General features: G+C 44.2%; 1 protein-coding gene across 1 annotated transcript in view; it reads left to right on the forward strand.

Annotated features, from left to right (window-relative positions):
* The window catches only part of NUCB2 (nucleobindin 2), a 45,409-nt gene that overhangs the window by 27,912 nt on the left and 4,422 nt on the right, over window positions 1–13,075 (forward strand). The window contains exons 9-12 of the mRNA XM_015423253.1: window positions 2,125–2,217; window positions 3,315–3,404; window positions 4,371–4,541; window positions 5,821–5,902. Coding sequence (XP_015278739.1) covers window positions 2,125–2,217; window positions 3,315–3,404; window positions 4,371–4,541; window positions 5,821–5,902 — 436 coding nt within the window. The remainder of the gene's footprint in view (window positions 1–2,124; window positions 2,218–3,314; window positions 3,405–4,370; window positions 4,542–5,820; window positions 5,903–13,075) is intronic.

Below are 13,075 nucleotides of genomic sequence, written 5' to 3' on the forward strand. Positions count from 1 at the left end.
GGGGGCGGGGCTTGTGGGTGTTTCCCCCCCCCCCCGGCTCCTTACTGCCAGAGTCCGCTCCTGTGCACTCCCGCAGGAAATGACCCCTGGTCCAAGGTATGGGTCTGCAAACTCTGCATAGCTGCTATGACAAAATTCCTGTTTATTAAAACATGCCAAAATGTGTAATTCAGCTACTTCTGCTAGGGGCTTAGATGAAGACTTGTTGAAATCCTTTAAGTCCCTGGCACTGCTGTGCATATGACTACTGCAATTCTGTCTAGGTTGGAAGTCTCATCAGCACAGAGATGCTAACCAATACGAAGATGCTAACCAACATGACTGCAATGACAGTGGCATTGAGTTGTGCTTCCTGGCATCAGTACTACAAAGTTGAGGCATTCTATGGGGCAGAGGGGAAGTTTGCTTACAATCTTGCTGTCGTCAATACCAAGCATGGGCACCTGAAATCCTAAGAAAATCAAATTTCAGCACTAGACTAGAGCCTAATTCTTCAGACGCTTATGGGTAGATTGAAGGCACCATTCCCCAACACTACTGTTTTTTCAAATCTCTCTGTGTGAGAATCTCAAAGTAATGAAATAATATTCTGTGCTGAAGGTATATTGGCTGCAGTCACACGGAGCATTAGGCACGCTAGAGGGACGGAAGATAGGCAGATTTTCCGGGCGTGATTTCACCGCCACATCTGGGAAGCGTAGAGCTCCCGTGGCGAACCCGAGGCTTCCCGCCGAAGATGCGCGGTTAAAAACTAGTACCTCGGAGGTACTAGTTTCCGGTAACCGCAGGGCAAGGGCGGGCGTCTGATCGCGTTTCCGGTGGTAGTTCCGGCGCCCGCCCATGCCCCCTCGTATAAAGGGTTTTTTCCCCAACTGTCCATGGGATGCGCACAAACACCCAACGGGGCATGCGCACACTTTGGTGTCCAAAAAACCCACACCCATTTGCCGCGCTGCGCCGCTTCTTTGCTGCGGCGCAGGATTGTGGTGTGCTCGGCACCTCCCCCCTACCACAGGACCTCCACGGTACATCTGCTGGCGCAACCGCGCGTTATTTTGCCCCGGGGCAAACAGCCACGCTCCCCCCCCCCCGCATTTTCCTGCCCGTGTGACCCAGGCAATTATTATGTAAGTGTAATATTTACCATATTTCTGATATTCATACTGCAAATAGTAGAAAAATACTTGCTTATATTCATTTGGTACTACAGTCTTTCACAACTTTTTGGAAAAACCTATAGATTTAGAATTGATTTTATAAAATATTCTCCCAGAACAGATACCACTTACTACTTAGATCACTGATTTTCTTAGGCGAACACTGTGTAGCTAATATCTCTAGTTTTCTCGACAGGAGAAACCTTTTGAATTCAAGGCGGGTTTATGTGGGTATTCATGTATAGGATTAATGTCTAAATTTCCGGGCAACTTTGGCATCTAGATATTCCACTGGTTGTATTAACGGAGTAAGCATAAACTTTAGATAATCTGGTATGTTATTGGTGGTGAAAGAAATAATAAACCTGAATATAGAATACATACTGACATTGTTTAGAAAGTGGTGATTTTTTTCCTCATTTCATGGGATGAGAATCTTTATTTTATTTATTAAAGTTATATATCCCGCACCTCCCTGATGAGGCAGGCTCAGGGCGGCTCACTATATATATATAATCTGTTAAAACACTGACATACAGTAAAACCCAAATTAACTAAAATCACAATATATGAAATCGCACATTCAACAGATGTTAGTATCAGATGGCGTCAATCTCTCAGCAGTAGATGGTTGCCCACCACCCTGATCCAGGGTTGTGCTAGGCTGTTGGTGCTGATTACATCCAAACTTATTACTTTTATGTAGCAAAAGAATTCCAGGCAATGTTCCCTCTAAGCTGAGTTAGCGTGAGCTCTCACATTTTTGTCTTAGCTTAGGAAGGATGGCTCCAGCTCCAAAGCAAACTAATTTATGCAGTAGCCGAACTGCTCGCTCACAACTTTTATGCCAGGAGCTCACAAAGTAGAATTTTTGCTCAGAAGACACCACAGCTTAGAGGGAGCATTGATTCCAGGTATGAGTGTTCTGTTCTGATGAAATACTTTAAAATGTGTTGTTCTGTTTCAGCTAGAGAAAGTCTATGATCCCAAAAATGAAGAGGATGACATGGTGGAAATGGAAGAGGAAAGGCTCCGAATGAGAGAGCATGTGATGAGTGAGGTGAGGTCTATATATTAATAAAGTTCTTTACTTTTAATCTGTTACCAGTTTCCAAATGTGCAACGTTATTTCGAATGCCCCCAAGCCACAAGTAAAAAATTGCTGTATAAAAGCAGCACTCTTGGCTAGGCAAATTTATTTATGTAGGTCCATTTTTTAAAAAATATTTGTAGTCAGTAGCAAAACAGGTTCTTCAAAAGCCTCAACTTTGATTTGAGCCTGGTTTGCATTTTTGGGAGAACCAGTTTCTCCCCTTGGTTTTCTTTCTGAGTCAACAGGATGGAGGAGGAATAACTCTATTATCCACCCTAAATGTGGAGGGGGCGTGACTATTTGGTGTAGTGGTTAAGTGTGCGGACTCTAATCTGGGAGAACCGGGTTTGATTCCCCACTCCTCCACTTGCACCTGGCTGGATGATCTTGGGCAAGCCATAGTTCTGATAAGAGCTGTTCTTGAAAAAGAGCAGTTTCTGTCAGAGCTCTCTCAGCCCCACCTACCTCACAGGTTGTCTGTTGTGGGGAGGGGAAGGGAAAGGAGTTTGTAAGCTGCTCTGAGACACCTTTGGGTAGTGAAGGGTGGGGTATAAATCCAATCTCTTCTCTTCTTCTTCTTCTTCTATTTGCTGTGTGGCGCTATGTGTGATTTTATTTTCGAGATGATGTAAGCGGTATAAAGCATTCCTTTGTTGGCTATCAGAAGCCATTTTAAGTTGGGAACAGGATGGAAGGAAGCAGGGGTTTTAAGCGTTAGAGAGGTCCTTTTGCCATTCTGGAGGAGGCTCATGCATAGTATGAAAGTTCCATAGTGAGAGTTTAAAAGCAATGAAACGTTGTACTGTCTGCTATTTGTCCTTCATTTCCCCCACTTAATTTGATTTGGAAATTACTACTGTTCGGCTGTCATTTTCCTCTAAAACATATGGAGCATTAGAGTAGTGTTTGCCGTTATACAAAGCAAGTGTGTGTTTCTCAGTATGCAATTTATTTTAATTGGGTTTTTTCATGCATTTCCCATGAAAGTATATTAGATCCAGTTGACTATAAATGCAGTATAGTGCCTTAAAGTGTTTTTTATCTGCTTGTCTCTTTTTTGAAAGGTTGACATCAATAAAGACCGGTTAGTAACTTTGGATGAATTCTTGAGAGCTACAGAGAAAAGAGAGTTTTTGGAGCCAGACAGCTGGGAGGTAATCATAACATTTTTCAAGTGGAACATGTCGCAACTGCCAGGCTGACAAAATCACCAAGTAGCCTGTTTGAATCTCCAAGTAGCCTGTCTGATTTTTTTCCCTCCCCTTTCCTTGTGTGCTATTATTAATGGTTTTATCACAATAAAATGAGAACAGAGTCCAGGGACAGTATTAGGGCTGCCAAGTGGGGACGGGGGGCAGGTAAACCCCCACTTTGGAGGCCCGATTTCTGACCCCCTGCGTGTGCGTCACAAGGAAGTGACGTGGGCACGCCGGGCATGCCGGGGGCGGGGCCACGGCCATATAAGGGAAAACTCTCTGGTTTTCCCAGCGTACCTGGTGTCCTCCCGTTACTTTTGGGTGACGTGTGTCAGCATGCGCCAGACGCCAGCTGGGAGCTCCCTGCTCCCGGCGAAGATACACTTGGCAACCCTAGACAGTGTGCATAATCCATTTGTTGGGACAGTATTTCTGTTTTTGCTGACTGTTTGAACAGAGGAGACATTCAGCCATAGATCTCTTCGAACAAAGGACAAACTTAGGCTTGGATCTAGTGGAGTATATCCTTGGGTGGAAAAACCACCCACAGACAGAGCATCAATGTTTTGCCTTCCCCCTCCTCCTGTAGCCTGAAATGCCCCTCCCAAATGTTGATCGGGGGGGGGGGGGGGGAATTTCAAGGGGCATTTTGACCTGCAGCAAGAAGGGGATGAGAGAGTTGTTCCCCCTCAGTGGGAAATCCTTCCGCCTGCATATACACTCCATTGGATCCAAGTCATGAATTGCAACTGAGTGAGAACACCTTTTTTAAAAAATTGCCTTTATTTATTTATGTAGCAGAGTTTATGCTATTCTCCCCAAACTCTGAGTTTCAGGTAGAATAGTAAGCATTAAAAACACTTTCCTTCCTTTTTTCCCTTTGAGAGCCACCTTTGAGTTTGGTTCTTTTTTTTTCTTTTTAAGACTCTTGACCAACAGCAGCTCTTCACTGAAGAGGAGCTGAAGGAATTTGAAAGTCACATTTTCCAGCAAGAAGATGAACTGCAAAAGAAAGCAAAAGAACTTCAAAGACAGAAGGAAGAACTTGAGAGGCAACAAGACCAGCTTCAGGCTCAGAGACAAGAACTCCAGCAGGTACTGTTACCATGAATGCAAGGATTCCTGCAACTTCAAAAACTGACTTCATTGTAAGAAAGGGACAATCTTAGCAGTTTTGTATAGTATATCAGCTGGACCTTCAACAGAGAAGTACATGGCATCCTGGTCAATATGAAGTAGGTATTCCCAGAGATAAAAATAGAATAGATACAAGAACAAGAAACGTAGAATACTGAGTTGTGTTCTTCTTTCAGTAAATTCTGTTTTGTTTACTTATTTCATTTATAGTCCACCTTTCTCACAGATAATCAAGTTCTTAATTTTGTTCCTTATTTCTTTTGATTAAACACCGCCCTTCTATTATGCTATGTTTGAGTTACCCCCAGATTCCTGTTTTGTTCATTGGACATGCTGACATCTGCATAGCTTTGTTCCAGTAGTTTGTGAACAGCAACCTGATTTGTTCATTGTAGCATCCTGCTTATTGGGGAGACTGTTTCTCCTTTAAAAAGACACTCTGTGTACATGAACTTAGTAGATTTCTGCTGCCACCAGGAATTAATAATTCCAAATCTCTCTATTATGGTAGAATGACCCAGTGTCTGGGTGCTTCAGAGGACTATGTGGCCCTGAGGAAGGACTGTTCTGATTGCTGGGATAAGTTTAAAGAAATATTGATTTATTTACAAAAGAACAAAATAGGTTTCTGGGTATTTTTGAACTGTTTTTAAAGAAAGAAAATATAACTGACAAAGTTTGGCGTCACACACAGTGTCTCATACACCAAAACTCAACTCTGACAGGCTTCTCTCTCTCTCATATATATATATATAGCCTCACAGGCTGAACTCTCTTGCTCATATATAGCCACACAGGCTAAACTCTACTCCAACTGCTTCCTCTGTCATACAGACTCTCACACAAGCTCTCCACACTCGTCTCTTCAAGAACACAGAATCACCTCAGAGAAATCTCTCCTCCCACACTCAGTCATCAGCCAATCACATCACACTTATCTCCCTATATCACTCTCCTTACATTATTGCAGTCACACTAAACATTTAAAGAAACACACACACCAAAACATGAAATCATTACATTCATCTTCCTGAGAATCCGAATTACTTTCGTTGTCCCATAGACAAATATTTTCTTTAGGCATAATCATAATACAGTAAAGCTGTGTTCAAGTTTTCACTCTGACTTAATAACAGAGTTAAAAAGAATCCAGTTGTGTTGTATGAAAGGATCGTTCTGTTACAATTTGGTTAGCAGATTTCTCATCTCATACTACATATTTGTCATCATCCAACAGGCAGTACAACAGATGGAACTCAAGAAGTTACAGCAAGGAATTCCTCCCTCAAGTCCGAATGGAGAGCTAAAATTCCAACCACGTATGTAAATAAATTTTTCAGAAAAAACTATGTATGTTTTCTTCTTCAGAAATTACCAAAGCCATAGACATCCAAGGGTACAATATTGGGCATGTGTCTTTTCCTTGTTTGCTTTGCCCAGCCCTCCACTGCCAATAAGTAAGCTATTACTAGTCGTCTGCCAGGGTGATTTCTCACGAGAGCTGCCTCGCAGCACAGCGCCGTTTGCCTCGACACAAACGTGTCAATTTCACACCCGAAGCTCCGGGGCTGCATTTTGACTCGGGGCTTCGCCCGATTTCCTCCGCAGTTTCGTGATCCTGGTTTTTGAGGATCATGAAACTGCGGAGGAAATCGGGCGAAGCCCCGAGTCAAATGCAGCCCCGGAGCTTCGGGTGTGAAATTGACACGTTTGTGTCGAGGCAAACGGTGCTGTGCTGCGAGGCAGACCTTGTGCGAAATCACCCCCAGTCTCCCAGAAAGAATATCAGCATTTATTTTATCTTGGGTTCATAACCGAAGAAAACGTCAGAAATATGAGAGGCAAGTTGGGAAGAATTATGTGTTTGGAAAGAACCCAGGGGATCAGCTAGGCCAGCTCTTGTCTTGAGACAGGATGTACTTTAAGAACTTCTAGTAGATGGCTTGCTGACTTCTAGGTGAATGCAGTTGAAGGCCTGAATCAAAATTGGGTTATTTTATTTTATTTATTTATTTGCATTTTTACCCCACCCTCCCCGCGAACGGGCTCAGGGCGGCTTACACAGGGGCATAAGCCCATACATAACATTATATAAAACAGTAAAACCATTAGATCACACAAACAGATAAAGTGCTCCATGCAGACAAGATGGTCCCTGAGGATGGTAGCAGTAATTTCCTTAGGTGAATTTGTCCTGTTGATGGTCCAAGCCAGTCCAGCGGCATCAGTGCCATGCACATTTATGGCCATTCTTCCGGGGGCCACTCCCAACCCTGTTGTTTCAGTGGTGGTAGTAGTAGAAGTGGCGGCCCCTATATAAAAGCCTGGCGGAAGAGCTCCATCTTGCAGGCCCTGCGGAACTGCATAAGGTCCCGCAGGGCCCTGATCTCCTCCGGGAGCTCGTTCCACCAGGTGGGGACCGCCACTGGAAAAGATCTGTCCCTGGTCGCAGCAAGCTTTACCTCCCGGGGGCTATTCTGGTAGACATGGGGTTAAAAGTTTAGTGCTCTGCAAAGCATTTCCCCCCCTGATGATTCTTCTTCGTTCATGTATGACCAGTGAATTCCAGCCTCTGTGGTCTTTCACCTCTTCCGTCTTTTTCCTTATTTTAAATGGTAGCTGTATAATTTGTAAAATACTTGGGTGGATCCTATTACTATCCTACCACTTCACTGAGCAAAGTCTAAAGACTGCCTCCAATGTAAGAGGCACTTCTGTTGCAGGAAGTTTCCTTAGGCTGGTGGAAGGCTTCAAGCTTTACTCAGTGGTGTGGTAAGATCAGGTTCAGACCCACCTTCTAGTTCCACCCTTTCTGCTTCACTAATTCCCTTCTGTGTATACAGTTCTCTAGAGTTTCCAACCACTGGGAGGCTATGGATTTGTCAGAGAAAAAAGAGAGGGGAAAAGTGAGTGGAAAAATGGACAATAATGAAAAACATTCCTCAGTTTGGGCTCTGATACAGAGCTAGGTGGTTAGGGCTCAAGCTTCTATAGAGAGGCAGGATTAGGCTAGATATCCTGTGACAGACCGGTTAGGTTACCTCAAAGAAATAGCATTTCAGTGACTTGTGAGGGGATTGATGGAAAATATCTTGAGAGACAAGCTAACACTGTTTCAAGAATTTGAGATTCCTGGATTTGGTGATCCATTTCAGGTAAAGCCCATCCAAACTGGTGAGTGAGGCTGAAGGGTAATTCTTTATACCCTTTTGCTGGAGGAGTGGAAGGGCTTTTGGCACTGGAATGCGTGAGTAATTGTCACGACTCAGGTGGGGTGTCACCTGACGCTGCCACCACTCTGGATTTAGGTTCCCTTGAGAAGGCCCAGAGTACCCTCCCAAGACCTTCAGACCTCCCTTTAGGCCAAATAACAGGCGTGAGGACAGGCAGAGTAAAACAAGGAAAAGGTTTATTTTATAGGAGGTCAAACAACAAGGTGCAGAGTAACAACAGTAAGTGGGTGAAAAGAAAAGAAATAAAGTGTCCTTACGCGTCTAAATATACTGTCCCTAGCTCACTATCTCAAGTGGCCTTACACTACTCACCCCTCCCTCAGGATGAGGGTTTTTCCCCTGCAGCAACCTCTCTTTTGGCTCTGCCCTCTGGAAGAAAGAACAACTCTTCCTGCTGCTCCAGAACTTTTATTCCAAGCCCTCCTCTTTTCCTTTTGGTCCATTTTGGCTCCAAAACCTCCCAGGGGCTTCTGGGAGTTGTTAGGCCCAGCCTCACCTACTGCTAGCCAGGCTCCTTGGGCCTAGTAGGCCTCTGGTGGCACAGCCCAGATCATGACAGTAATAAAAATTGAATCTTCTGGAAACAGATCATCCTGAAAGGAGTTTCATTGTCTGTGTTGTGGAGGGGAGTTTCCCCTTGCGTCAAAAACATTCCCTTGAGGAGATTTGGAAGTTAAATAGGTAAGCATCTACGGCCCAGTACTTGCCATGACTTCCTGTCTGGTCATTGAGATATGGAGGAAATTGCTGGAATTGGCCCATTGCTTATTGTTTTGGAGATCTGGGTGGCTGTTGTTGAGATCTGGGTTGAGATCTGGGTGTGTTAAGTCGTGCGCTTAACAAGAGTCGGAGAGTGATTTCAGCAAGAATGCGGTTTATTCTTCAGCTTAGTTACGGTACAACGATCGCCAGCCAGAACCCATCATCAGAACACAAGACATACACTGGCTGCTCTGTATTTAAACATTCCCGGCTAATGTAGCCACACCCCCTGTACAGATACCAACCTATGAGGTTGAAGAGAATACACCCAATCACAAGCGGTCCCGCTTTGTACGGTGATTGGCAGACACATTCTGGGCTAGGGCTCCTATTGGTTACATTAGGATCCTAGCCCAGAGGCGAAGCTTAACATGGTATCTTAATGGGACGGTTCACATAGCAGTTATATATACAGTCAATACATAACAGGGTGGTCATGTCAACCCCATTTGGTTAGCAGATTTCTAGGGTTGCCAAGTCCCCCCACTTTGGAGGCCCGATTTCCGCCCCCGCGGAATCGGGCCCCGGGGGAAACCCCACCCCCGCATGCACGTCACCCGGATGTGACGTCATGATGCCAGGCACGCTGGGGGCGGGGCCACAGCCATTTGAGGGGAACGCACACTCAGGATGCCGGGCAGGAGCCCTCCACCGCCAGGTAAAAAAGATTTGGCAACCCTACAGATTTCTCATCTCATACTACATATTTGTAATCATGCAACAGGCAGTACAACAGATGGAACTCAAGAAGTTACAGCAAACATTCTTGAAATGTTTAGTGTGACTGCAGTAATGTAAAGAGAGTGATAGAGGGTTGTTAGTTTGGATCAAATTATCTGGGAAGAGACTCCAAGGTCCATGGGGAAATGGTATCAATTGAATCTGTCTTGAGGTGGGTATTTGTGCGATTGACAGAGGAGCTGCCCTTCGTTCCGTCCCTGGTGTGACTCAACTCCCATTCGATATTAGTTTCGTTCAGGCTCCTTCTATCAATCCTAGGACCACACTGAAGTATACAAAATGGGGAAACAAACCATGCCAAAAATGGCCATCACCATCTCCTATCTGTAACTACAGCACATTATTCATCCCATTCCTTCACAAAGGCTCAGGCAAACAGTGACAGTATTAATGGTAAAATCAGAGGTCATTTCGGGGGGGATTGCGGGGGATCGCAGTTCCCCTGGGTGAGGTACGGGGGCAGGGCACATAACGAAGCCCCGCCCCCCACTTCCGGCCGCCCCGCTTCCGGCCCTCATTCAGCCAGAAGGAGGCAGGAGAAGAGGGAGGGTAAGTTGCTTCCTCCCTGCCTCATGATATCTTGTAGCTCAAACCCCATAGCTGGGCAGTGAGGTTCACCCCAGTATAGGCTGAGATTAGCATTGAAATTGTTCAGTGCACCTTTGGAGGACTACGACACTCCAAAGCAGGCAGGCATTGATCTTAAATGCATATCAGGACTTTTCATTCAAAGCATAAATGCTTAGACAGCTATGTACTACAATAGGGAGAGGAGATCTTGTTCTTTCTTAGAGCTTCTCTTGCTTCAGAAATATACTTGCCATTGATTTCATTCAAGGAATACTTTTTGTTATTTAGAAGATTTGCATGTGGAACAGTCAATTGCTGTTCCCCAGCATCTATATGACGTGCGTAGTAATTACAGAATAGGGAAGACTGATTTTTTAATTTGATAATAGTGCTCATTCCCTTGTGAGAAACCACCGTTGACCACAGTATGATTCAGAGCCAAACAAACACCTTGATACTTCTGCGGTGAATAATAAAGGAGGAACCTAGAACCTTAAAAAGGATACTATAGCTTTGGGAAAAAGGGCAGAAAAGGGCAACTAAAATGATAAAAGGGTTGGAACACTTTCCCTATGAAGAAAGGTTAAAGTGCTTGGGGCTCTTTAGCTTGGAGAAACGACGGCTGAGGGGTGACACGATCAAGGTTTATAAGATTATGCATGGGATAGAGCAGGCAGAGAAAGAAGTATTTTTCTCTCTTTCTCACATTACAAGAACTCGTGGGCACTCAATGAAATTGCTGAGCGGTCGGGCTAGAACGGATAAAAGGCAATACCTCTTCACCCAAAGAGTGATTAGCACATGGAATTCACTGCCACAGGAGGTGGTGGTGGCTACAAGCATGGACGGCTTCAAGAGGGAATTAGATAAATATATGGAGCAGAGGTCCATCAGTAGCTATTAGCCACAAGGTATGGATAGGGACTCTGGGGCAGGGGACGCTCTGTATTCTTGGTGCTTGGGGGGGGCAACAGTGGGAGGGCTTCTAATGACCTGGCCCCACTGCTGGACCTCCTGATGGCACCTGGTATTTTGGGCCACTGTGTGACAAGAGTGTTGGACTGGATGGGCCGTTGGTCTGATCCAACATTGGCTTCTCTTATGTTTTTATGTTCTTAACCATCTGTATACAAACTCACTAGAAACCTTAGTAGTTTATGACTAGAATTTGAAAATTTTCTGATAGTGTACACATGAGTGTGCTTGTTATGTATGCACAGCATTAAAATGTAGCTGTGTTCAAATAGGCAAATACAAGTAGTTTTGTTCTCTGAATATTCTGCAGAATTTATAAGTGTGGATATGTGTTTTGCTTCAATAATTATTCCACATGAAAGAGGACATTTTCTGTTAAGTTTTGCTATCTGAAAGCAAAGTTGATCTTTCTGTTTAGTGTCTGAAAACGCTTTAAAGTGTGAAAATGGTAGAAAAATCTTTGATATACATCCTAGTCTACCACGAAGGACTTCAATTTATTTTTGTTTTGGCTTTTTTTGGGGGGGGGCTGGAATTTATCTGAAATCTGAGTCTTTAGGTTTTGATGGGTCATGGATTAGGATGATTTGTAGTCATAGAATAGGAACTGTTTAGAATACTGATTCCCCCACGCTGTGGAGGCACCGTATTATGTCACTTAGGGAGTTCTGGGGCAGTCCGTCCCTGTGCTACTTGAATGTTCAGAGTTCACAGTTTTTCAGAAAACAAACCGCAGGGCCAAGCTGGTACCAGCATCACAGCATTTAACATCCAATCTCAATCTAGCCATAGAAACTGCACAGAATATGTAATCTGTGGCTGTCACCACAAGGGGGAATAGCAGGTCCGGTTTAGGGGAGTGGAGTTTTAGGCTTAGCCATTTACTTTCCTGCTGCTAGAAGATTTATTAATGTAGGGAGGAGAGCAGCGCAGAAGCTGATGTCATTTTAGGATCTGTGTAAACCCAGTCAAATGAAGAAGATAACTCAAAAGGATCCTTGTCATTTTGAAATCGTTTGGAGAATTTCTTATGTTTAGCGTCAAAATATTTTCCCCGAAAGTAAAGCAGGCTTACATATGGGCTATACAGAACTGTTAACTCTGTTTGTGTTTTCTTTTGACATTAATATTATATGGATGAGTCAACAGTGAATCTATAGTAAAACAGGCCATAACTTGTAATGTTGTAGTGTAAAGTACACTGTTCTCTTCACGTCACTCTTCTGCAGGTTTTTAAACAGGAATCCATTAGAAAGCAGGCATAAACAATCTTGCAAGCTGGTTCAGTAATGTATTTCAAATGGATGTTCTGATGTGTCTAGCCAAACTCTCTCGCAAAGCTGTCTCAACTATATGCAATGATTCTGCCAAAGTGATGAACACAAATATTGTAATGTTTAATTGAATACCAACTGCTATCATGTTTATTTGCTGTCTAGCTAGGGAGAAAAGTTCAAGTGTGTGTGTGGGGGAATCTTTCTCTGTATTTAAATATGTGTATCTTGCTTTTTCTCCCAAGTGGCACCCAAAGCAGCTCACAATAAGCATGCAATATAAATAAAACAACAAACAGTGTTTGGTCTGGGATTCAGTAACTGAATCATCAAAGGGCACCAGTTATGGGCCATAAACGATGAATCAGAGGGTCAAGAGCCCTTTCTAGGTAAATTTTTTTACAGATTATGTGAGCCAAAGTTTTAGTATTGTTAACTCCAGAGTGCTGTTGGTATAGAATGTGGCAGCTCAGAGTTGTCTCTTACACCTTCTTACAACACAAGGTGCTAATTTGTCCCATAAAAAGGTAAAGGTTCCCTTGCTCGAAAGCCAGTCGAATCCGACTCTAGGGTTGCGGTGCTCATCTCCGTTTCAAAGCCGAAGAGCCAGCGCTGTCCGAAGACGTTTCCGTGGTCATGTGGCCGGCATGACTAAACACCGAGGCGCACGGAACGCTGTTACCTTCCCACGGAAGTGGTACCTATTTATCTACTTGCAATTTCTTGCTTTCGAACTGCTAGGTTGGCAGGAGCTGGAACTAGAGACAGGAGCTCACCCTGTCTTGCGGCACCCGGGTCTTGAACCGCTGAACTACTGACCTTCCACAGCCTGCAGTTCAGCGTCTTAACCATATGTCTTCTTGCGGTCTTTAAGGGCACGTGTACATAGATCTGTGTACAGGGACCTGTGTCAGTTTTTCCTAGGGTTGCCAAGTCA

This window comes from Gekko japonicus, unplaced genomic scaffold (assembly GCF_001447785.1).
Source record: "Gekko japonicus isolate JY-2015 unplaced genomic scaffold, Gekko_japonicus_V1.1 scaffold936, whole genome shotgun sequence".
Classification (NCBI taxonomy): Eukaryota; Metazoa; Chordata; class Lepidosauria; order Squamata; family Gekkonidae; genus Gekko; species Gekko japonicus.